Below are 26684 nucleotides of genomic sequence, written 5' to 3' on the forward strand. Positions count from 1 at the left end.
GAGAGAAGCAGACTCCCTACTGAGTAGGTAGCCAGACTCAGGGATCAATTCCTGGGAACCCTGAGATCATGACCCGAGCTGAAGGCAGACTCTTAACTGAGCCACCCAGGCACCCCTTGTTTTGGCTCTCTTTACATTTCTTTGAATCATGATCCAAATAAGGGTCACATGTAACGGTTGATACCTATTTTTAAGTTTCTTTCAATCTATGGCTTCCCTTCATATCTTGTTTTTTTTTTTTTTTTCCAATTTTAGAATGAAATTTAGAATAGAAATTTCCACACATCTGTTTACCCTGAGGTAATAAATAAATGATTTTTTACTTTTATTTACCAGTGTTCAAGTGAAAGGTTCTCTAGCATTGTCTGAAAGTGACCAATTGAGTTTTCCTTTTTTCTATCGCTCATGGAGTGAAATATATCTGTTGTTTCAGTATGTTACCTTTATTATTTTTATTGATGATCAGATTTTCCATCTTTGCCCAGTAGAAGCGTCTCCAAGTTGGTTCCTGAATTCTTTTGACATGACCCTATAGTGGTATTTCATCATTCCTTCCTACCTTGTAAGAGATTTTCCAGGCTTACTTTTTATATTTGCTGCCTCAGACTTGGAGTTATCCATTTCTTCCTGGTTCCTTTTTGTGGTAAATAATGTTTAGAGACTATAGTCTGGGCAGTAGGTTTGTTCATTGCCATTAGGTTTGGTCTTTGTACCTAGACCTTGTTACATGGATAGAAATATATAATTTTAATAATAAAACATATTATGAATTTATATTTGTATTACTGATTCAAATTCAGAACCATAGGACTTAACATTATATTAATCTTTTTTCTTTATTTCCCCACAATAAGAATTCTTGAAATCTATGGATTCTAGAAATGAAACCATTATACTATTATTTACTCATTTGTTTATTTCCCATTACATACATGATAGTTACAGAATAACAGCAGTAACTTGATTATCAAAACAGGTTGAGGTGTTTTTTTTGGTTCTGTTTTACCAGTTCTTTTTGTCCTCGGGGTATCCCATTAGGGTATGTACAGTCAAATTATGCTGTTTTAAAGTCGTTGGAATTCCATTCTGTGTAGGTATTCAACACTAATGAATAATCAGATGTATATGTTTCATTTTATATTTAGGGATTGCTTTCTAAAACTTTAATTTTGTTATATGTTCATTGATTCTTAATTATGTTCTCCATTTTTATTCTCTTGATTATATTAGAAATTATTCATCATTCTATAGTTTGAACTCTGCACAAACTTTTAAGTGGAGCCTGGTTCTAAGATCTTTCTTCACCCTGGTTATCCAATTTTCTGAATATATATAGTTCTGATGGCTTGCACATAATGCTAAAAAGAAAATAGATTGTAGGCAGTCTTAAAACTTGACATATACATACTTGTGTGATTTAAGACATGTTATTTCTCTGCTGCCTTCCTTTCGAAGATGGAAGAGTGATATTTCTGACTAAATCTGGGAATGGTTACTACCATTTTAATAATGAGATATCTAGGGAAGAGCTAGCCTCTTCTTCCAAAGTCACTTAGCAAGCTGGTTTTCCTAACAGAATGCTTGTCTGGTACTCTTGTCACTTCTCTACCAGGTGTCTGCCAGTTTCGCATAAAATGTATGGCTCATTGGTAAAAGCCCGCCCCCTTAGAACAAGGTAAATCAAAGATTTAGCTGTAAGATATAATCGAGAGAACTAACTACTCATCTTAATAGATTATGGCAGTATTTGTATGAACAGACTTTCTTAAAGCAGGTTCAGCAGAACACTAATTCCATGGGATGTCGATGAATTTTATGCCAAGAAGGGTTCCAAAGTGAAATAAGTTTGGGAACTTCTGAAGTGTAACAGCTACTAGATATCTCAGATAATAGTGTACATCATGAATCAAAGGGAGGAATAGCATGAGTTTGTTTTCCCAAGCTTACTTAATCATGAATCCATCCCAGTTTTTCATAAAGCAACATGCTGTATTGAAGAAGCACTGCATTAGAAAAGAAAGATGCCTCTAGATTTAACTTTACAGGACATCCATGAGACAGGAACATGTTAACCCATACTGTACCACAGGGATCCAGTCAGCAAAATTCAGATTCTGGGAGAACCCTATAGCACAAATGAGTTGGTTTCATCAATAAGAAATTGAAACAACGAAAAAAGGAATGAGAACGAATAGCCTAAAAGACAAGGGACACATCAACTAATCACAATAGATGACAAATGAACCATAATAAGAAATAACTTAAAAGACCATAAAAGCAGTGTGAACACAGACTATAAATATTTAGTGATGTGAAAGAATTTCTATTAATCTTTTTATGTGATAATAGTACTCTAGTTATGGATTTTTCTTGGAGCTGTTATCTTTTAGACTTACATATTAAGACATTAATAGATGGAAGTATATCTTTGATTTGCTTTGAATTAATGGGAATAAAGTTGTTAATGGTTATGTGTTGATAATGGTTAAAGCTTGGTATTGGATATTATTATTATATTCATTTTACTGTTTTCTCAACTTTCCTAGATGTTTGGAAATTTCCATGGTAATAGTTTTAAAAAGAAGACCACTAAATTTGTATTATTTTCATATTAGTTCGTTAGAAATAACTGAGGCCATAACTAATTTTTAATTTCCCTGCTTGGTCTAGATTCTTCTCCAGCAGTGATCTTTGTTCCCCAGCCCAAAAAGGACCAGGATTTTTAATGCATGGCTACCTTCTTGGATTCGCAGGTGTGATTTGTTGCAGAATGAAAGAGGCCATCAGTGACTGACCTCCTTCTGTATTGGGGGGTGTGTCTCATAGCCCTGCTTGTTCCTTTGCAACATGGAAATGGAATTGGGCCCAGAAAATGCTAGTTGTGTAAATGAAGCATGGGTACCCATAGAAAGCTAGAAAGTACTCTCTCTGCAGCCTGTGGTTTATAGGCCCCTGTCAGAGCATCAACGGCAGATGGATCCTGTGCTACGTGCCCAGGAGCCAGTAGCACAAGGCAGTGAGGGGCAGGGCTCAAAGCAAGGAAAGTGGTGGTGCATTCCAACCAGAGAGGAAGTTCTTATAAAAACTTTTATCCTTGTGACTGCAGTGTTAGCAAAAAGAGATATAAAACAAATGTGTTTAAAATGGGGTAGGGGAGAGGACAATTTTATGTAGGCTGAAGCATTTTAAGATATATTAAAAACCTCAGCTCTTTTCTCTATTTTATACCCCTTCCCCTTCCTCCCACCCTCCCTCCAATCTCAAGCTGCTCACCCAACCGCGCACCCCCACCTCTACCCCCCGGGCCTTAGACTAGTTTAGTTTATTGCCAGTCCTGGTGCTGTCTGCTCTGGAAAGTAGCAGGAAGAGCTGATAAGGTGCTGAGGACAGAAATCTCTGGCCTTATCTCTCTCTAGCACATGGTGCCGAGAGTGCATCCTTTTCCTGTCCTAGGACAAGAGACATAAACCGACCAGCTCCTGGCAGCAGGGACTTCAAACAGGGATTGGGGGCCTTCCTCTACTTTCTATAAGAGCCAGAAAGGAGAAAGTGGGTCATTGCTTTTTTGAAAGTTGTTTTAATACAGTAAAAATTTATATCGTCTTATAGTTAACAAACCTAATTTAGAATAAAACGCTCATTAAAAAAGAAGAAGAAAAAGTGGAGGGTGAAGGGAAGGACTACCAGAACAACCCAAGAGTTGTAAGTCACTGGACTGTTTTGTTTGGTTAGACTTTTGCCAGGGCATAGGTTTGGACTGAAAGGATTAGATTTATTTGGCTTTTTGTTTGTTGACAGATCAAGCAAATGGTTTTGAGAGCTTTTGTGATAATAAGAAATTGACACACAGATGGCCCAGTGTTGGAAGAAAAGAGTGAAATATTGGCTCATTTTTCCTTCTATCCTTCTGTCCTGCCAGGAAAACAGAAATGACATTCTCTGCCAGATTTTCATCCTGTGATGTAATGAAAATAGGATGAAGAGGAACCTTCCTTTGGGTTAGAGCATGGCCATGGTTGGTGAGAAGGCAATGCTTCGCCTCTCATGTTATAGTTTGAAGGGGCACCAGTGATGTGCATCTGGGCATTACCATCTCCCTCTGTGTCCTCTTTGGAGCCTCACCAGGTGAAGCGGGAAGAATGACATCATTCTGAATCATCTGGATCCTCAGCACCCAGTTTGCAACTTAGGACTTTACAGTATTGAGGAGACCGGGCTTAATACTTTGTTACCATTTTTGGAAGAAATTTTCACTGGACACTTCTGACAGCCAGTTGCTGGAATTCTAAACGTTAATGACAAGTTTAAGAATTGTGTATATTATATAATAGTGTAGGCCTGATTTTATTCTTGAAAGCTTAGTCTCCTGATTCTAAGTGCTGTGAAATTATCAAGGCTATGTGGTAGAATGTTAGAATTTTAATGGACCTTAAAAACCATAGCTGTTTTTTTTCCAACTCCGCATAGAGCCCTCGGAGTTTCTCCAGAGATGCATCAGGGGCCTTTCCAGGGGAGAGGAGTTTTAGGACATGAGCTTTCAATCTCCCTAGCCCCGCCTCAGCCACAGTTCTGATGTGTTACCTATTGGCCTTTGTTTAAGAATCCATTTGAAGAATGACACACAGTGCAAAACTGTGTTTGAGAAAAGTCACTCAGTAGCCGTCCTTCCTCATTTTGCAAATGACTTATTGTGAGGTGCAGAAAGGCCAGTGACTTGTCTAAGATCACACATTCTGTCAGATGTGAGTCCAATTTTTGACACTTAGGTGATTGCCACTTGTCCTACATTGAATCATCACCTTTCTTTCTTTTGGTAGCTAATACTTTATACCGCTGCCCCTCACAGTGTGGTCACAGGCCAGCCCATGGCAAGGACAGAGTTAGGGTAGGTTAAAGATACAGATGCAGTGAAACGCCGGGACACCTGCACCCCGATGTTTATAGCAGCAATGTCCATAATAGCCAAACTGTGGAAGGAGCCTAGGTGTCCATCGAAAGATGAATGGATAAAGAAGCTGTGGTCTATGTATACAATGGAATATTACTCAGCCATTAGAAACGACGAATACCCACCATTTGCTTTGATGTGGAGGGACCTGGAGGGTATTATGCTGAGTGAAATGAGTCAGTTGGAAAAGGAGAAACATTATATGGTCTCATTCATTTGGGGAATATAAAAATTAGTGAAAGGGAATAAAGGTAGAGGAGAGAAAATGAGTGAAAATATCAGTGAGGGTGACAAAACATGCAAGACACCTAACTCTGGGAAATGAACAAGGGGTAGTGGAAGGGGAGGTGGGCGGGGGGTTGGGTGACTGGGTGATGGGCACTGAGGGGGGCACTTGGTGGGATGAGCACTGGGTGTTATGCTATATGTTGGCAAATTGAACTCCAATAAAAAAATTAAAAAATAAATAAAACAATAAAATAATTACTAAGGGGGAGAAAAGGGTAGGCATCTGGAAACTTTTTTATAGCTTGATACTAAGTTTCATAAATAAGAACTTGTGTTTACTATGTCTTTTTAAAATTTCACCTTCCCAGTATTCTTAAATATTTTACTGTATTGTATTCTATGTTATTGTATACTGTATTTTATTTACTTAGTAAATAGTCCTGGTCTATGTATAAAAGTCTCCTTCCACAATGGACTGGAGATTTTAAAAAGAAAAATAGTTGGCCCTTCACCCCTGATAGTTTGAGAAGCACTGTGCAACAGGGCATTGAATTTCCACAGAGGTGGAGCCACTTCGGGGCAGAAACAGGAAGCAGGTCTTACTTTATAGAACCTTTTTAGATTCCAAGCAGGTAGGGAGGAGGCATTACTTGTTCTTTTTTGCTTAAACTTTTAATATATTATCATTCTTCCTTACCAAATAAAAAATAATTATTATAGCCTACATAAAAATAAGAGATTATATGTTTAATATGTATAATAACACAGAGGAGTTGTGTATTTAATAGTAGTAATGTTTACATGCTATGAGCTCTTTAAAATCGTGATCTCCATATAATCAGTTAGGGGTTTGTTGAAAGTTGCTTTGTTGTTGGTTTTCTTATCATTTAGTTTTTCTTTATTCTAAAAACAAATTCTTCCAATGTATTTTTTTTTATTTTAATTTTTTTGGTGGTGGGAAGACCACTTACCTGAGATCTACCACTGTCTCATTTTTTATTATTATTTTTTAGTCTGTCTGCCTTGGGATAGGAGACAGACTTATCTTATCTGGGTACCAACTCTGGTCAGGTAAATAGTAGCTGCTCGGTGGCTGTTCATGAGGGACAGGATGGCCAAATCCTTGGACCTGAGCCTTTCAAGATTGCATTTTTGTGTCATTTACTTTTATTACTTGCTTCATGAGTTTACAATTTTATTTAGTCTTACTAGTAACTTAAATGTCCTTTAAATATAGAATTATTTACCCTAAGAAGTATATGTTTTTAATTATTATTTTGATTTCTGATCAATTAAAAAGAGTATAGAAAGGTTAACTTTACATAATACACAAGAACTAAGGGAAGAAACTTTGTTAGTGACTTCATTTACTTAATTTATCTTTCTCTTAAAAACAATCTTGACTATTCCAGATAACTATTCCTATTCTAATCCCAGTTTGAAAATGCTAGGTTCTCTGAGTTCTTCAGGAAATGCTATGCTTTCTATAATAGGTAGCCTAAGTTTGAGTTTTCATGATTTCTAAACAATTTTCAAGTCTTCTGTGGCATAAAGATGGAAGAGACAGATCCTCTGGTAGCCTCTGCTTCTGTTCTTTACGATTCAGATACTAGCTTTCAACTATGGATAAAAGCTATTTGTCCTGCCTCCAGTGAGCAGCAAAGAGAACCAGTTGACCTAGAATTATAAAATATAGTCAGTTTGGGTTATTTTTAGACTTCATTCAAAGAACTTGGTGTCTATGTCACATTGATCATTTCTAACTTTGGAGGAGCCTCATTTATCTTATAAGGGCTAGTATGTTGTGAAATGTTGTCACATGAGTCACTGCAACTTTCCAAGCCTTAGGACCTTTCAGGGAGGCAGGAAACCTGCTGCTTTTTTCTTTCCTCTCTTTTCCCCCAGAGGCTGTATGACTCTTGTCAGTAGTTTTGATGTCAGTTACTTGAGAAGTTGTTGCCATAGAGAACCATCCTTTTAAAACATGTTTATGTTGGCTTTTCTTAATGAATGGTAATTGGAGCAGCTGATAAGGCAAAAGGAGAAAAGAAGAAATGAACAGCTTTGTTAGCATTGGCCTTAATATGAGGAATTTGGGATTATTTGTATTGCTCTACTGTTGTCCAGTACAGAACAAGATATTTTGTCCCTTCCAATTCTTCATTGTCTTCTCTGAGATGTCCAGTTAATTTGTCTGAGTTTGTAAACTGCAAGCAAAGTTATTAGAAAAATATCTCTTTAAGACTATAGGGTGTTGAAAGCTCACTTTGATATATGATCAAACTTTTTTTGATATATGATAAAACTTTCACCACCAAACTTTGTCCTCGTCTATTATCTTTTGCTGCTTGAAATCAGACCTCAATTAGCAGCCTCTCTGCCATTCACTGGCATTAATTCAGGAAGGTAGCAAGTGAAGGGCACTGAGAATTACCATCAAACTCAAAGCCCCCCAATTCCATATATATGTGTGTGTATATGTATGTGTATACCTCAAAAGTATCTAACACTTTCAAAAAGTAAATACTTCATAATAAATTGACTCATTTGTCTAGCAAATACTTGCTTAGCATCTATTATGTTTATTTATATACTAGAGAGAAAACAAACTTCCACAAATTCTTTACTGATGAAATTCAAAACATTATTTATGGACGCTGATATTTGAAATTCACATAATTTTCACAAGTCATGAGATAGTCTTTTGATTTTTTCCCCCTAACCATATAAAATGTAAAAACCTTTTTTAAAAAAAAAATATTTATTTATTGAGGGAGGAATGGGGAGGTGCAGAGGGAGAAAGAGAATCTGATGTAGACTCCATGCTGAGTGCAGAGCGCAAATTAGGGCTCAGTCTCCCAACCTTATAATCATGACCTGAGCCGAAATCAAGAGTCAGACACTTAACTAACTGTGCCACCCAGGTGCCCCTAAAATGTAAAAACCTTTTTTTTTTTTTTAAAGATTTTATTTATTTGACAGCAAGAGAGAACACACGCAGGGGAGAGTGGGAGAGGGAGAAGCAGGCTCCCCACCAAGTACAGAGCCTGATGTGAGACTCAATTACAGGATCCTAAAACCATGACCTGAGCTGAAGGCTCACACCTAACCAACTAAGCCACCCAAGTGCCCTGTAAAAACCTTTCTTTAGTTTGTGAGGTGTTCAGAGATCAGCAGGCTGGATTTGGCCTGTGGGCCATAGTTTGCCAACCCTTTTGCAGACAGCGCTCTCTTGGAACCCCTGCACAGTGGGCTTCTAACACGTGCCATGGGTTCCTAGAGCCTGTTTGTATCTGCACACTTGGCCACCTGTCCCCCAAAATACACAGTGTCTGTAGGTGCTTTCCAGTTGAGTTGCTGCATAATTCTGCCAATATTGTATTTTTTATTTTTAACCCAACTTTTAATCAAAATTTCTTTTCAATCAGGGTTTTTTGTTTTTAACTCTAAAAACAGTTGTGGGGCAGCCGAGTGGCTCAGCGGTTTAGTGCCTGCCTTCGGCCCAGGGCCTAATCCCGGGGACCTGGGATCAAGTCCCACGTCAGGCTCCCTGATTGGGCCTGCTTCTCCCTCTGCCTGTGTCTCTGCCTCTCTCTCTGTCTCTGTGTCTCTCATGAATAAATAAATAAAATCTTTTATAAATAAACAAACAAATAAAAGCAGTTATGTTTCCCTGGCAGATTCCTCATATTGGTTACAACTGAAACTTTGTTTAGCCTAACTCCAGATATGAATGATGAAGATCTTGAAGGAAAAAAAAAAAAAAAAAAAACAAGAAAAAACACAAGACTCCACACTAAACTTTTTGTAAATGCAGAAACAGTTCTGTAAGTAAAACACTAAATGTTTTCAATTCTATGGAAACCACAAAGGTACATTTGGAAAGCAGGAAGAGAAGTGCTGGCACAATGGCACAATTCCTGCTTTCTGATTAGCAGTATTGATCATTGTTTAGCTTAAACTTTGGAGACAAACCCATTTTGATGACTGTCTAGAATCAGAGGCTTTCCCAGGTTATATTTTTAGCTCAGGATGCTACATAGGCTGTACCCTTAATAACTTGCAACTGGAGCTTATAGTGGAACTTTCATCCAATTGTTTCTTTTCAGAATAAGGTCCTACTCTGATAGGCCCTAGAACTTTCTTGCTGTCCAACCTTTTCTTTCGATGACAAGAGCAATTCAGCCCATGCAGGCTGTTCTTTTAATTTGTTCAGCCAGTCCCACAGAGTGCTTGTGACAATTCTCATACAACACAGCACCTATGGTTTTTCTTTCCCGATTTACTTAATCTCCTGGGAGGTGACTAAGGTAACATGTGGAGTAATAGACCAGAGGAGAAGTGTGCATCGGCTGACTGAACTCCTCTGCATCACTAAGGACCATAGAGGGTAACTGGGTGATCACTCTAAAAGGCACTCAACTGTACCTTGCAGTAATTAAAGAAGCAGTGTGTACCATGAGGCATAGTGACATCTGATGAGAAGGAAATGGTTTCATCTGGATGGGAAGAACGTATACTACAAAATGCAGACTCCTTCCTACCCTTCCAAGCACCTTCTAGTCATTAGGCTTACCTGATATGCAGACAAATTTATTACCAATAAATACAAAGCTTGTGGCTCAGTGGGTAGCAGTGGGAGTATCTCCCAGCCTTGATCCACTTGGACTTGGTGTCTTATGTGCTTTCCTTGAGCACTTACCATGTGATTGTTCCTCCTTGGAGAGTGTGTGCCAAATATAAATGAAATAGAAACAATCTCTGCCCTCAAGGAACTTAACATTTTCTTGGGAAGATGCTTACACAGCAAATTGTGCAAAATCAGAAAATAGAAGTAACTAATTAATTGCTAGCCACAGACAAGAGAGGATGTTCCACAAGGGATCAGGCTTATTGAAGGAGGGAATTTTACGCTCCATCTTCAAGAAGGTGATGCCCCTGGCTATGTATAAAGGATCTGCAGGAACATCATAGGCCCACATAATGAGTGACTCCATCAGCCCATTCTGCTCTGTGTGTTGGCAGAGGGTTTAGTGCATACAAATTCCAGCAGTGCCTGCCTTCATCCTGATAAGTGATTTAATTACTTCATGACTTTTTCTGCCCAAAATGAATGGGTGCAATTTCTACACCCCAGGAGTGTACATCAAGACATAATTTGTATTTGTCAGAGCTGTCCTGCTGAAAAATTTGGAAAAGATACAAAATGTTCTTTCAAACCACTCACTTGCCAGGCTTTCTTAACTTTTCACAGACTAATCCAGCACAAGCTGACGAGAGAGGAGAGTAGAAGCGAGCATTTGTTCATCACAGGCAACAGCTGTCAGAGCTAATAACTCCAGTTACTAAACCATTACTTTTGAGCTCTGGGGTGTCTACTTTTTCTTTCAATGAGGAAAGAAGGTTCATTGAAGGATTACTGTTACAGCATGATCTCTTGTGTTTTAACATGAAAATCAAAAGGCTTCAACCATCTTGTCACTTAAGATCAGCAGGGACATATGATAAAGGCCTGTGAGCTGAAAGGCTTTTGCCTTTGAAACCCCATCATTGGACTAATCTGCTATCATAAGTTAAGATTTTATACTTAGAGTGTGTTTGCCCCAGACACCTCACTGAATTCTAAACCCAAACTGCTCTGTTTTCCTGCCCTGAAAAATACAACATTCTTCAGAGAACAATAGAGAATCCTCTTTATTTGGGCATTTTGCTGTTAATCTTACTATACATGTTTGAAAGACACAGAAGATTCTGAACCAAGAAGTGCTTGAGCAGATAGCTCATTGAGCTACAGAGTCTCTGGAGAGAAATAACTGAGGGAAACAACAAACTCACAATTCTGTGGATATTGAAGAAAAGGTGACATGCATAGTTATAGGCATCTTTCAGGCACCTGAGATGATTGTGGAATATTATAATTGATGTCCCAAGGATCTCTCTCCACAAGGTCTTGTTTCCTTTGCATCCCTCTGCCCTGCAGCCCCCAATCCCAGTGGTAATTCAGAATGTCAAAGATGAGTTTAGGTCCTAAGATTCTCCAGCTCTCAGGATGGCACAAAGTGTATAGGCTTGAACCACTAGAATCTAACTTGCTGATGAGAAAACAGAGACAAAGCAAGTTGACAATAGGAGGGACTGACTGCCCGTCTCACTAAATAATCACTGTCTGTATTGGAGGTGTCTGGGTGGAAGTCCTAAGACATCGATCCATGAGGGAGTCTTGCCTTAGGTGGAAGGTTGGACTTGGCTTTTACTTCCTGCTTCAAAACCCTCAGACTTTGCTAAGTGAATTTACATGCTACTTTGACTAATTATAAAACTCTTCAGCCTGGCTTTGGGCTATATTTTATTTATATAAACCGCAAACTAGATAAGCAGTTTTTTTCTGTTTAGAAAGTGGTACCTATTTCTGATGAGCTTTTTTTCTACACGAAGCTTTTGTATCAGTTACTTTCTGCCCTCTGTCAGTTGAGCATGGATCTTTGTCCATGGATTATATGACCAGCTGCTATACAAATCTAAAGAGAGAATCAGTGACAAGTGAGTCTGTGTGACACAGGCTAAAAGTTAGGATACCATGTTGGAAAGAGAAAGGGCGTCATGTCTGGCAGCCTTGGATCTGAGTCCTCCTGCTGCCAGGTCCTGCCACAAGACCTGCAGAATGATGCTCCTCAGGTTGCTGTGAGGGTCCCATGGGCTGACTTATGATAATAAGTGACTGGCATGTTGAAGGTGTCTAAGAAATGATAGCTGCTTTCTTCAGTACATCCAGGTATGGCCACATTGGGTCAAGTTTTCCTTCTGCGATTGAGTGGAGCATTCCCATGGTGCCTTTCTGACTTTAAAGCATTGAGGTTCAGGACTCCTGCGTGGCTCAGTGGTTGAATGTCTGCCTTAGGCTCAGGTCTTGAACCTAGGGTCCTGGGATTGAGTTCTGCATCTGGCTTCCCACAGGGAGCCTGCTTCTTCTTCTGCCTATATCTCTGCCTTTTCTGCCTTTCTCTCTGTGTCTCTCATGAATAAATAAATCTTAAAAAATTATAAAATAAAATAACGAGGTTCTGTGAAGTGAGGAACAAGCCTCCTGAGTTCTAAGCCACAGAATATTTCTTGCTTGGGTAAAAATTCAGACCCCAGCCATCATTTGGGAAAACTGATTACCAGATTTTTTCTTCTTTTTAATGCATACTCATAAGCTCTGAGAGAAATGAGAAGACTGAGGTTTTTCTGGGGACAGACCATACTAACTCATGAAACAACAACTCAAGAAACTGTTTCACTTTATATTTTCAAAAGAGTAGCTTCTAAAATACTAGTAAGATATTTCAAAACTCTAAATGTACCCTTGGGTCATTCTGAGTGACAAAAAGGAAGGCATTACGGTGGATATATTACAAATTTAGGGAGAGGTTTGTTTTAAAACTGCTTTGTTATTCCCTTACTGTTTTCCCCCCTCCTCATTCACGGACCTCTTTCTTTGAAAAGCTTCTTCGTCTTAGGTATCCTGCTTTGTCCTGAACATGCATGGTTACTTCGGACACGTCCCTGCCCGATGTGAACTGACAGGAGACTGTGATCAGCACAAAGGCTGGGGGGATTGCACGTGACGGAGCCCAGCTCCCACAAATGACGGTGCTACCTGTATCCTTCACTAGACCCAAGTGAAAGCCTGCATTTCTCCTTGGACTTAGTGTTACTAGGCAGCTATTCAAACTCTTGGCCCACTCAAGCCGGGACTTAAAGAATCTGTGAAGGCATAAAAGCCAAGGGAGAGGTTGCCCATTATTCATTCCAGAAGCCCACCACAGTTTTGATTCCAGTCAGGTAAAATCATTAACACATCCCCCATGCTCTCTGCCTTTGGAGAACACAAATTTAGGGTATGTAAAGGCTCAGTGGAGATCCTGCATCGGGCAGGATCAGTGCCTTTGAAACCCCATCAGTTGAAGGATCAGTGGAGATCTTCAAGCCAAGGCATAGAAAAAGAACCTTCAAAATTGTTAAGTACAGAAAGAGAATTTATTATCATTTTTAAAAGTTATAGATTGTTACTACCTTTCTTAGAAGTATTTGGGATGAAAAAAAAAAGTATTTGGGATGATTTCCAGGATATAGGTATAAAATAAATTCATCCTCCAGTTAATAGTTGCTCCAGTTTTTTACTTTTATTGATTTTAGCCTCTATATAGTGTCTGTTGTTTTAAACAAATTCTGAACAGCTCTTCAATACAAATAGTATTTGGCTCTTTCAGCTCTTCCAAATGATATTACTGGATCTACTTTTCGGCCACATGCTTTCTTACAGGTGATGTAGAAATGTTTTTTCTGTGAGTACACTGTGGGAACATTGGTCTCACTGCGGCATCTTGGCTTGACAGTTGGGGTGGTGATTTTCTGTGAACAGAGTTCATCTCTTCTGCTTATACTGCCTCCCTGTACCTTCTCTGCTCTCTTCTATCACAGGAATGGCCATCATAAATGTCATTTCAGAGATGAGTAAGTTGTAGACCCTCAAGGGACCTTAGAAGTGACCTTGTTTAACCTACTTTGACTTGATGGTAGCCAACTGAGGCCTAGAGAGGCTATGGGATTCACCTAAGGACCTGCATTAGTTAATAGCAAGAATTAAGGAAAGAAAAAAAAACTTTCCTGAATTTCTAGGCTTAGATCAAATGTTTAGTAAGATGATTAGCTAACCATACCTCTCTTTATCGTATGTATGGAACTGGAAGTTTTCAAGCTATTTGTAATTTATTTGGCTAGTTTTTAGAACACTGCTAGCAAATTGGTGCATTCTCAAAAGTTTACAGAGTCGTAGACGAAGTCACATGTGGCATTACAGCTTTTTTTTTTGAGGTTGTATTATATGATTAATGAAAATGTAGAGCAATGCAAGTTTGTCTCTATTTCAAATGACTAGAAATAATCATTTGCTTTTCTCAGTACATTTTCACGTTGAAGTAAATCCAAACATGAAAAAGTTTTCATTTTCTTAAAAAGGTGTACATCTTTTATATTCATGGCCAAGAATATAGAATACGGGGATTACAATCGCTATAGTAAAACTAGGTTTATGCTGTGTAAAATCATAAAATAGGAGCTTATGAAGTAGGAGTCCTGGGCACTGCTCTTACAACTATCAGATCTGCAACTGATTACTGCTGTTTCCGTGGTTTTTGAAACAGACACATACATTCCTACCATGTGGGAGGGTGGCTGCCCTTGGCAGTAAATGGCCCTCAGCAAGCCATTGTTTTGCCTACACTTTCTTTGAGATCAATAGGATTTGGGTGCTGGCACCTCTTGATTGTCTCCATGCCCTGCTAAGCTTGGTGTGCAGTGGCCCGTGGTTATTAAAATCCTTATCACCATAAGGAGTTGATTATGAGCATAGTTATTTTCTGGGATTAGAGAGGCCTGCTGAATTCAACAAGTGACTCAAAAATACTTTTATATTTCCTAATAATTAAAAGTGTGATTAATAAGAGCAATTAGTTCCTATGATTTAACTGTTCAAAGAGGGAATTCAGGAAGTAAAAATACGTAGGGTGAGCAAGGTAAGGAGCCATAGGATATAATTTAAATTTCAGTTCCTCAGACATCAGAAGAGTTGGCCCACATAAGATAAACTACTTTTAATGCCATGAAACTAAATGAGACCTGTTTTACATAAATGGGCCACCTTACCTTCACAGACGGTCTGCTGTCTGGGTGTGGCTGTGTGCCCTTAAATGGCGGGCAAGAGGATTCTTGTCGATCAAATGGGGATTAGCTAGCACCAAGAGACCTTGAGATTTTTCATTCTATGCAGAATTTCAGCTTTTTCAACATTTAAGAGTGAAAAGACAAGTGACTTTTTTTTTTCCCCTCCTGGGGCACTGTATTTAAATTTTTTTTGTGTGAAATTACCTGATGGGATTGTAGCCAGAATTGAATGCTGATAGGTAACATTTGAACTTCTTCCCAAGGCTTAGTTGGTTTGTTCCATCTGTTCTGCATTTTACATTTTGAAATTTTAAAAATTGACCGCATGATTTTGTGTTTTTAGCCCAAAATGTGATTTGTGTTAATTGGATATGTTGTGATGTTGTTGGCAAGGTACCTTTTGGTGAGAGCTCTCTGGGGGCAGTGACCACTCAAGGCCCACTTGTTCATTGATGGAATATTGATTCTCCTGGGGTTTCAGAAAGAATGCTACATGGATTCCACTGAGCTGGTTTTTTAGTTCTGTATCAAGAAAATGCATGGTCCATTTATATGTTGGTTTGTAATAAAGTTAGCTGCATAGGCAGATCTTTACTTGACAAGTTCAGAATAATTTGTAGAATCCTAATTTAGTAACGAATTTATTCAGAAAACCCATTTCGCACTCCCAATGTGAAAGGACCAATCTCTTCTGTGCAAATAAGTAAATATGAAGGAAGAAGCCAGGTAATTATGAAAACCCAAGTTTAGAATTATTGTCTAATGACTCAATTAGTTTAAAGGTTTCTGTGGGCATAGTTACTCTGGACATTGACTTGACTTAAAGCATAGTCTTTGTATTCTTCATCTCGTAGATACTTACTTTTCTCTCACAGGTTTTCATCATCTTTTTGCCAGCCAGCCACAACCCATAGGATGATAGTGGCATTTCATTTTTTATCCCAGCCTGTTGAGTTAGGAATTTTCTCACTTCTAAAGCCTTATAGCTGAATACATTTATTTAAAATTAAAATGTAAACCTCACTCAATCCCAGCTGTTAATGAGTAATTCCTTACATTTGGAAACAAGACATGTCTAACATGTCTAGTCCATGTTAGAGTAGGGATGGGGCCATCTCCCTTCTCCCCACCCCTAGCCGAGAGAAGAAGGGTTCCCCATGCTAATCTGTGGGTGGAGAAGGAACACTTGGACTTCAAACCTTGATGTGACCTCTTCTGGGTGAGGAGACAGGTGTTTCTGACATACCACGTACTGGATTGGCATTGGGCTCCTGTTACAGGAAGGGTTAACATATGCATGTGTCATCTCTGCTTCTAGGTCAATGCACAGAGACTTGTGTAATCCATAACAGAGCTGAAGTAGGTGTCCAACAAAATCAAAGAGCCGGAGGACTTCAATGTCCTTGTTTTTTTAAGAGAGATTCTGGGTACTTAGTCATCAGTTCTAACATTGTTGCTAAGGAGCTGTTTACTCAGTATTCCATGTAGATGACTTGCCAGCTTACTTATAAAGTTAGCTTCTGTTTGAATACATGTAGTATTCAGCCAGTGTCTAGCCACCTTGTTCTGTGCTTTGCAGTTCAGCTCTATCAAAGTGAGGGACAAAGAGACAAGGTGGCAGCTGCGCACTCAGCCTGGCTGCCTCCTGAGTGTAAGTAGCTCCTTGTGCATCCTCTGGGATGCTGTGAGGAATAAGCAGTTGATGCTTAATTGGTTTTACTTTTTTCCCCCACCTTAGGATGATTCCAGCCCTGCCACTCCAGATGGGAACTCATCCTCCACTACAACGACCAGTGCCTTCACCATCCAGGAGTACTTTGCCAAGAGGATGGCAGAGCTAAAGAACAAGCCACAGGTCATAGCAGCAGGGCCTGACTTTGCAGAGACCCAAATGGAAAGAAAAAATGGAAAGAAAAGAAAGAAAGAGGCAAAAGATAGAAAAGTGGAGACTTACACCGTACCCAAGGCCAAGAAGAAGAGACACCAAGTTGAGTGGCAGCTTGGAGACCCTTGTTGGGACAAGAATTCTGGTGTTTCTGCTGAAAATGGAGAAGATTGTGTGTGGCCACCTCATGTCCAGGACATTACCCTAAAGTCCAAGAAAAGGAGAGAAAAGAAAAAGCTACAAAACCAAGTTGAAGTAGCTATCGACGCTACATTACATGACACACCTGTGAAGAAGAAGAAGAAAAAGAAGAAAGGTTCCGAATAAATTCTCTCGAGCTGGGGCCTTCCAGCCACTAAAGCTGTCGGGCCCTCTGTACAAACCCTTTTGGATTGAAGTCAGAGCAGAGTTCACCCAAGAGAGTTTGTGCACATCTTTTGACATGCCCGGGGGTTGCTGAGTCTCGCCCTCTTACCACAGTTTTCCTACCACATTTCTGGAGAACTTTCTAATGTCCCAAATCATGGCTCTCATAAACAAATATATTTCATGTTAGACTGCAAGCCCTTCAGCATGAGTGTTGATTCATTTGTATATGAAAGCATCGTTATGTGTGTATGCACGTGTGTGTGTGTAGGTTTTTCATAGTCTATATTTGCTCTTGATTTCTTTCAGTAACAATGAATTGTGCTTCCTTCTCAAGGACTTAGTCTAATTAAAGGATTAAGAGGCAATAGTTTGGATTCAGATAGTTCTTTTTGTTCTATAGCCAACCGTACATTTTTGCCAAGCAGGTATTATATGATTACATTCTCAAATCAGTGTTTTTCGTTTTGATGAGGAAACTTTTAATATCCTCTTCCACTGAGTGGTGGCTGTTTGGAGGTCTTCTCTCTAGGAGGCCTCCAGCCAGCCGTTCCTCACTGAATGTGGGCAGTCAGATCTGTTCCCATGTGCTAGTGCTCTGGGACGGTCCCCTGTCATGGGTCTGACTGACTTGTAGTGATAAGGAGGTCCTCAGGAGGTTCAAAAATGCTGAGGCTCTAAGAGCATGAGGTTAATTTCCTCTGGAAATCAGGCAGTCTCTACATTAGGACTACCTCATGAAAGCACTTTAAAGTATAAATAGTTAGCTATCTTTCCATCCTGCTCACACCAAGTGGTCTCACCTCTTTGTGTTCATCCTGCCTTCTGCCACACCCTGGCGAAGTTCAGTCTCCCTGTGTGCTAGTTAATCTCTCCTTGTGCAGCTTTACCTCAGGCCTCCCCATGCCCTCTTTGGGACACGTGAAAAAGTTTGCTTGCTTCAAGTTTAGAGGTCCGTCCCTACTGCATTTGCAGCTTGTTTGCCCTCTGTCTTCTTTCTACTCATCTGTTCCTTCTCCATCCTTTTCCTCTTCTGCTCCCTTTTCCCTGCCCTCCTTTTACTTTCAGCCCTCTGCTTTCTTGAACCCCATTTCTGGCTGCCTGCTCCCCGCACTGCTCTCGCAGGTTGCCATTTTGGCCCACTCTGCCAGGCCTGTGACCACAGGTGTAGGGGGCGCTGGGGCACTAGAGGCTGTGTGTTCCCCTCCACCTGACTCCGAGATGGCCACGGGGTAGCAGGAACTAGAACGCACAACGGTCTGCTGACCTTTTGCCCTTGATTCTAACTCTCGTCATGCATTACATAGGAACCGTGGCCCTGAGGTGCTTAAAATTGAAAAAAAATCTTAAAAAAAAAAAAAAAGAAAAAGAAAAAAAATCTATAAAGAATGTTTGGTTTTAAGTCCCTTAAAGATTCTGAACAGGGCTAATTGTTTAAACACACACACACGCACACACACACACCCCACAGAGAAAATTCTTAGGAATTCAGAGCCCGAGGTCTAGTTTCTGAGATTTATCTTGGCTCCCAGAATTTAGGTCCCAGGCTTTGATCCAGGCTAATAAAACACCCAGGGTTTTTCTTTTCTTTTTATTTTTTTTTTAACTAACTTTCTTCTTCTTTCTTTCTTTCTTTCTTTCTTTCTTTCTTTCTTTCTTTCTTTCTTTCTTTCTCTCTCCCTCCCCTCCCCTCCCCTCCCCTTCCTTCTTTTCTTTTCTTTTCTTTTCTTTTCTTTTCTTTTCTTTTCTTTTTTCTTTTCTTTTCTTTTCTTTTCTTTTCTTTTCCTTCTCTTCTCTTCTCTTCTCTTCTCTTCTCTTCTCTTCTCTTCTCTTCTCTTCTCTTCTCTTCTCTTCTCTTCTTTTCTTTTCTTTTCTTTTCTTTTCTTTTCTTTCCAGAGCTTAGGAGAGGGAGAAGGAAACTTCCTGCTGAGCAGGAAGCCCAGTGCAGGGCTCCACCCAGGACCCTGGGATCATGACCTGAGTTGAAGGTAGATGCTTAACCGACTGAACTACCTAGGTGCCCCAAAATACCCAAAATGTTTAAAGTCATTTTTTTTTCGGAGGCTTGAGTTGTCTCTGCCCTGTCTCGTCAATGAAACTAGAGTTCCAGAAGGGAGTTGGAATGTATGAAACCTAAAGGGAGCTATCTTTTAAATATATAAATAGTTTTATGTGTGTGTATATATGTATGTGTGTGTCTGTACATATATATATGTTATTAAACTTATTTTACTGATAAAAATAAGTGCCAGGAGAATACACTGAATTGTGTGTAGGCAGAGGAAACACACAGGTATTTAGGATGCAGGTGCAATGCATCTAGGTCAAATGGAGTGAAGGGGCCAGCTGGGAAGACCAGAGGCCAGAGGTGCTGAAGGGACATTCTTTGGCATTCCAAGGCAATCACACTGCAAGATGAAGTGCAGCTTCCATAGAGCAAGCCTGTAGACTGTGATGATGATGATTATTTTTTATTATTTTTATTTTTTTGTGATGGTTATTATTTTAATGGGCTGCAGAACTTTGAAATGATTTTAATGACCGAATGGGTACCTTTTACCCTGAGTAAAAGGCACACCATCAGCAAAGAACAAACTGTGTGACCATTTGCTTTGAAGGAAAAAAATCTTTATTTTCTCTGGACATCCTTAGCTTTTATTTTTCCCAAGTGTCTCTTTTTCAGGACACTTAGTTTTCTGGATGTAAGTGGAAGTCAGAACAATGGAATAAATCCTCTTGAGAACTGCATTTCTTAGGCATATTTTTAAATTGTTAACATATAAATCCTATTTTTTGCTTTATATTATCTGGATAAAAATAGATTTTGTATTCAGTGCTTTCTGCAGATTTTAAGAGGGCAAGTAGATTGGAGATTTATCCAACAAGGAGGTTCCCAAATGTTGTCTTGTAGTCAGTCCCCTTCTTTCCTTTTTTTGTTAATTTTAATAGATAATAATTACTACTACATGAAATCCTATGTGCCTGGCCCCTATTCCAAGCAGTTTAAATAATTCATGTAGTCCTCACAACACTCAGTAAGATAACCGCTATTGTAATTCCGTTTTACAGATAAATTGTTTTTAAAAGGGCCTCCTTCAATTTGTGTAGCTAGATTAATGCTGCTCCCAGAGAACCAGATGAATCAGTTGTCTCTCCACCTGACTCCGAGATGGCCACAGGGTAGCAGGAACTAGAACGCCCAAGGGTCTACTGACCTTTTGCCCTGGTCACAAATCCATGCTCCTTTACCACATCCAGTTTCACCTGTTGTTAGCAAAACTTTCTATTGTGGATGCTCTTACTTCACATATCACTGTTACTTTTATTTATATATTATCTGTTTTAAAAGAATAGCACCAGTCACCCATTTTTTTGCACTCCTACATCTTGCAACCACTAATCTGTTTTCTCTACCTATTAGCTTGGTTTTGTTTTTTCTTTTTTTGTTTACTTAGGTTTTTTATTTATTTATTTTTTTTTTTTAATTTTTTTATTTATTTATGATAGTCACAGAGAGAGAGAGAGAGAGGCAGAGACATAGGCAGAGGGAGAAGCAGGCTCCATGCACCGGGAGCCTGATGTGGGATTCGAACCCGGGTCTCCAGGATCGCGCCCTGGGCCAAAGGCAGGCGCCAAACTGCTGCGCCACCCAGGGATCCCCTACTTAGGTTTTTTAGATTCCACATGTAAGAGAGATCATATGGTATTTGTTTTTCTCTGACTTCTTTCACTTCACATAATAACCTTGAGGTTCATCCATGTTGTTGCAAATGGCAAAATTTCATTCTTTTTTATGGCCAAATAATATTCCTCTCTGTGTTTATAAATTTCTTTATCCATCCATTGACAGACACAGGTTTTCCTCCTATTTTAGCCATTGTAAATAATGCTGCAGTGAACATGGGAGTGCATATATCTTTTTAAAGCAGTGTTTTGTTTTCTTTACATAAATGCTCAGAAATGGAAATGCAGGATCATATGGTAGTTATATTTTTAATTTTTTGAGGAACTTCTATACTGTTTTTCATAGTAGTTCACCAGTTTATATTTCCACCAGCACTGCCCAGGTGTTCCCCTTTTTCCGTACTTCCTCACCAACATGTGCTATTTCTTATCTTTTTTTTATCATAGCCATTCTAACAGGTTTGGGGTGATATCTCATTGTGGTTTTGATTTCCATTTCCCTGATTAATGATGTCAAACATTTTTGGGAGATACCTGTTGGCCATCTATATGTCTTCTTTGGAAAAATATCTGTTCAGATCTTCTGCCCATTGTTTAATTAGATTTTTTTTCTATTGAGTTGTATGAGTTGCCATTGAGTACTTTATATGTTTTGGATATTAGCCCCTTATCAGATGTATGATTTTCAGCTATTTTCTCCCATTCAGTAGGTTGCCTTTTCATTTTGTTGACAGCTTCCTTTGCTTCCTTTTAGTTTGATGTATTCCCACTTGTTTACTTTTGCTTTTGTTGTTTTGGTTTCGATATCAGATTTTAAAAACCATTGCCAAGATCTACATCAAGGAGCTTACTGCCTGTGTTTTCTTCTGGAGCTTTATGATTTCAGGTCTTACGTTCAAGTCTTTAATCCACTTTGAGTTAACTTTTGTGTATGGTGTAAGATAGTGGTCCAGTTTCATTCTTCTGTGTAGCTATCCAGTTTCCTCTAAACCATTTTTTGAGGACACTGTCCTTTCTCCATTGTATATTCTCGGCTCCTCTTTCATAAATTGATTGGCCATATATGTGTGGGCTTATTTCTGGGCTCTCTTCTGTTGATGTGTTTCTGTTTTTATGTCAGTATCATACATTTTTAATTAAAGTAACTTTGTTAATAGACTTAAAAATCAGGGAATGTTTTGCCTCCAGCTTTGTTTTTCTTTCTCAAAATTGCTTGTCTATTCAAAGTCTTTAGTGGTTCCGTGCAAATTTTTAGAATTGTTTGTTCTATTTCTGTGAAGCATACCTAGAACTTTTGATAGGGACTACATTGAATCTGTACGTTGTTTTAATAATTCTTCCAATCCATGAACATAGAATATCCTTCCATTTATTTGTGTCTTCTTCTATTTCTTTTGTTAATGTCCTGTACTTTTTGATACATAGGCCTTTCACCTAGGTTAAATTTATTTCCAGGTATTTTATTCTTTTGGATGCAGTTGTAAATGGGATTATTTATTAATTTCTCTTTCTGATAACTTGTTATTAGTGGAAAGAAATGCAACAGATTTTTATGTATTGATTTTGTATTCTGCAACTTTACCAACTTTGTTTATTAACCCTAAAAGCTTTTTGGTGGAGTCCTTAGGGGGTTTTATATGTAATATTACAGCATCTGCAAATAGTTAGTTTTACTTCTTTCTTCCCAATTTTGAGTGCTTTTTTTTTTTTTTCCATGCCTAATTCCCTGGCTAGAACTTCCAATACTATGTAGGATAAAAGTGGTGAGAGTAGACATCCTTATCTTGTCCCTGATCTCAGAGGAAAAGCTTTCAGCTTTTAACTGTTGAGTCTAATGTTAGCTGTGGCCCTGTCAATATGTCCTTTATTATGCTGAGTTATGTTCCCTCTATACCCAGTTTTTGAGAGTTTATCATACTGAGTTTTGTCAAGTGCTTTTCCTGCATCTATTGAAATGATCCTATATTTGTTTTCCTTCATTTTCTTAATGAAGTATCACATTGCCTGAGCTACAGTTGTTGAACCATCCTCACATTCCTGCAATAAATCCACCTTGATCATGGTGTATGATCCTGTTAATGTTGTTAAGTTTGCTCACAGTTTGCTGAGAATTTTTGCATCTCTGATCATTGAGGATATTGGCCAGTAATTATTTTTGTGTTTGTGGCATCCTCATCTGATCTTGGTATCAGGGTAATGCTGGCCTTGTAAAATGTGTTTGGAAGAGTTTTGCCATCTTCTATTTTGTGAAGAGCTTGAGAAAAATTATCTTTTTAAATTAAAAAAAAAAATTTTTTAAAGATTTTATTTATTTATTAATGAGAGACACGGAGAGAGGCTGAGACACAGGCCGAGTTGGAGAAGCAGGCTCCATGCAGGGAGCCCAGTGTGGGACTCGATCCCAGGACTCCAGGATCACGCCCTGGGCCAAAGGCAGGTGCTCAACTGCGGAGCCACCCAGGGATCCCCAGAAAAATTGGTCTTAATTCTTCTTTGAATGTTTGGTAGCATTCACCAGTGACTCTATCTGGTCCTGAACTTTTGTTTGTTACCAGGTTTTTTGTTACTGATTCAATCTCCTGGTAACCTTTGTGTTCAAATTTTCTCCTAGTAATCATCCTGTTCAGATTTCCTATTTCATGATGATTCAACCTTGGCATGTATGTTTCTAGGAATTTATCCATTTTTTTAAGTTGTCCCATTTATTGGCATATAATTGTTCATAGTAGTCCCTTATCCTTTGTATTTCTTTGTTACCAATTGTAATATCTCCTTTTAATTTTATGATTTTGAGTCTTCTCCCTTTTTTTCTTGGTGAGCCTAGCTAAAGTTATGTCAATTTTATCTTTTCAAAGAACCTCTTCGTTTCTTTGATCTTTTCTATTGTTAATATAGTCTCTATTTCATTTATTTCTGCTCTATTTGTTATTTCCTTCCTTCTGCTAAATTTGGGCTTCATTCTTCTTTTTCTAGCTCCTTGAGGGATAAAGTTGTTTATCTGAGACTTTTATTTATGGAGGTAAGCTCATTCATAATTATGAACTCTCAATTGCTTTTGCTGCATCCTTTCGATTTTGGTATGTTACATTTTCATTTACATTTGTCTCAAGATATTTTTTTTATTTTTCTTTTAGTTTCTTTGACCCATTTTGTTCCGCCACATGTTGTATAATCTCCGTGTATTTGAATTTTTCAGTTACATTCATGAAGAATATAATTAATGTATGGTTCCATACCATCGTGGTTGGAAAAGATGCTTGATATGATTTTATTCCTCTTAATGGAATGAAGATTTGTCTTGTGGTCACTTAAGGCTAATATTTCCTTATTGATTTTCTGTGTGGATTATCTATCCATTGTTGTAAGTGAGGTATTAAAGTCCTCTACTATTATTATATTACTGTCTATTTCTCCCTTCAAGTCTGTTAATATTTTCTTTATATATTTAGGTGCTTCTGTGTTGGGTGCATAAATATTTCCAAAATTATATTCTCTTGTTGAATGGACCCCTTTATCATGTGATGCCCTTCTTTGTCTCTTACAAGGTCTTTGTTTTAAGGTCTATTTTGTCTGATAGAAGTACAGCTACTCCAGCTTTCTTTTTTTGTTTCTAATTTGCATAGAATACCTTTTCCCAGCCCTTAACTTTCAGTCTGTGTTGTGTGTCTGTATATCTAAAATGTATCTCTTGTTAAGATGAGTATTGGGTGTTATGTGTAAGTGATGAATTCTACTCCTGAAACCAGTATTATACTATATGTTAACTAACTAGAATTAAAGTAAAAATTTGAAGGAAAAAAAGGTATATCTCTAGCAGCTAGTATATAGACAGGTCTTGTTTTTTCACCCAGACATTCTGTGTCTTTCAATTGGAGAATTTAATCCATTTATATTTAAAGTAACTGATAAGGTATGTTTATTGCCACTTTGTTAATTATTTTTTGGCTGTTTTTGTAGTGCTTCCCTGTTGCTTTCTTCCTTTCTTGCTTTGTGGTTTGATGACTCCCTTCAGTGGTAAGCTTTCTCTCTCTCTCTCTCTCTCTCTCTCTCTCTTTAAGCTTTCTCTAAATATTTCTTTCTCTTAATGTTTTGTGTATTTACTATACATTTTTGCTTTGTGGTTACCAGTGAGGCTTACACATAACAACTTATATCTACAATGAGAATATATTTGAAAGCAATTGACAATGTAAAGAGTTACAGTTAGAGTTACTATTAGTATGGACTATAGAAAATATTTTAGGGTACACTGCACATTAGAAATTCTCAGTGGATTTTGTTTTCCAAGTTAGTGGGAAATTGAGTAAGTCACTCAGCTTCTTAAAACCTGTTTGCCAATTAAAAAAAAAAAAAAGTTCTTCTAATTTACAGAAAATATTAATGCTTCTGAAAAATGAAACATTTGCTTTAGATCACAGTGCATACCTTTGCTTCTATCTTCCCTCACCTGTTGGCTGACTCTAGTGGGAGCAAGCTGGGACTTGTTTCCTTTTTTTTTTTTCTTTCTTTTTTTTAGAAACAGTGTCAGAGAAATGTTTCAGCACAGTTTGCCCAAGCAGTCTCAGTCCCTGGACCAGCAAGCAGTGGCTGTATTTAGATTTAAGTAAGAAGTTTCTACTGTTACCCTGTTTATCCTGTGGGTTCTGCAGGCACTGCAGTATGGAGCCTGTTGTATTCACATGTGGGGATGGAAAGGTCAGATCAGGTGCTCTGATGTGTAGTTTTATAGTGCTCGGTTATTAGTGAATAAGTTAGTATGTCCTAGAAAATGGATGACTACATTCCTTGCATAAAAGTAAACTATCTAGTTAAGAAATATTGGATGTACTAACAACCTACACAAAGCCTTTATGGGACCAGTAAGGGGAAATGGGTGGGTTGAGGAGAGCCAGAAAGCGAGAGACAGCATAAGAAAAAGGGTAGATGGGAACAGAGTTGCATTTGGGTTGCCAAAATGTGGATGGTTACAGTGTGTAGGCTGTACAGACATGCTCACTGAGCTCACTTCCCAGCTGAATTGAAATTTCTCTACCTGTTGGTCTTCAACTCCTGCCTCAGGTGATGTCAATAATTTCTGTAGCCTTTACTCAAAAAGCTCCCAGAAACAATCTCTCCCTTTTCTGAATTTTCATATTGCTTTCTGACTTACCAAAGTCTACCTTGTATTAGAACTTAGGGATGTATGATTTTTCCCTTCAAGCCTGGGGTCTCTGAAGTGAGGTTAAGCTTTGTATCTCTACAGCACCCAGGACAATGCCTTGCCCATAGCAGGTACAGAGGACTCTTAAGTGAAGAATTAAATGAACAAGCCACAGCTAAGCCAGAGCGCATGCTCTGAAGACCTGAAGTGTATCCCAGGATGAGAATGAATCATCAAAGGTGCATTGCTGTTGCCATAGCCTCCACTTTACTTCAAATCCTCAACACTGTAATACAGGGTATATGTAAGACATCCCCACACAACCTGACACCTTACTTATGAATTCCTCCCCGTTTCTCCCCTAGGCCTTCCTTGTGACTGTCACCTTGCTATGGAGATCTCATAACCTCGTCCCAGGGCCCAATTTTCAAGCCTCCCTTGAGGGATAGTTGTAGGATTAGATTAAAAAAAAGAACCGAACCAAACCAAATACCTGACAGCCCTCAATGCATTTTTCTCTCTTCCAAATGGAAGGGGTAAAAAAGTGATTCTTAGAAAAAGCTGAGGACCCCATTCATAGGATGGTGGCTGGTGTCCCCTCAGATGAGGAAGTTCCAGCAGCAGCAGTCCTCTTGGAGATATCACCAGGGCTCCTGAACCACTTTTTCTGTGCTGCAGTGATTCTCATGACTGACAAGCTCCAGGATGAAACAAGGTGTGGTCAGGTC

The 26684-nt window shown here is 38.7% G+C and overlaps 1 protein-coding gene across 1 annotated transcript in view; it reads left to right on the top strand.

Annotated features, from left to right (window-relative positions):
* Positions 1 to 17502, top strand: part of PINX1 (PIN2 (TERF1) interacting telomerase inhibitor 1) — a 92215-nt gene extending 74713 nt beyond the window's left edge. Inside the window, exon 7 of the mRNA XM_072796070.1 lies at positions 16620 to 17502. Coding sequence (XP_072652171.1) covers positions 16620 to 17093 — 474 coding nt within the window. The 3' untranslated portion in view covers positions 17094 to 17502. The remainder of the gene's footprint in view (positions 1 to 16619) is intronic.
* The last annotated feature ends 9182 nt before the right edge of the window (positions 17503 to 26684 follow it).

Source organism: Canis lupus, chromosome 24, assembly GCF_048164855.1.
Source record: "Canis lupus baileyi chromosome 24, mCanLup2.hap1, whole genome shotgun sequence".
Classification (NCBI taxonomy): domain Eukaryota; kingdom Metazoa; phylum Chordata; class Mammalia; order Carnivora; family Canidae; genus Canis; species Canis lupus.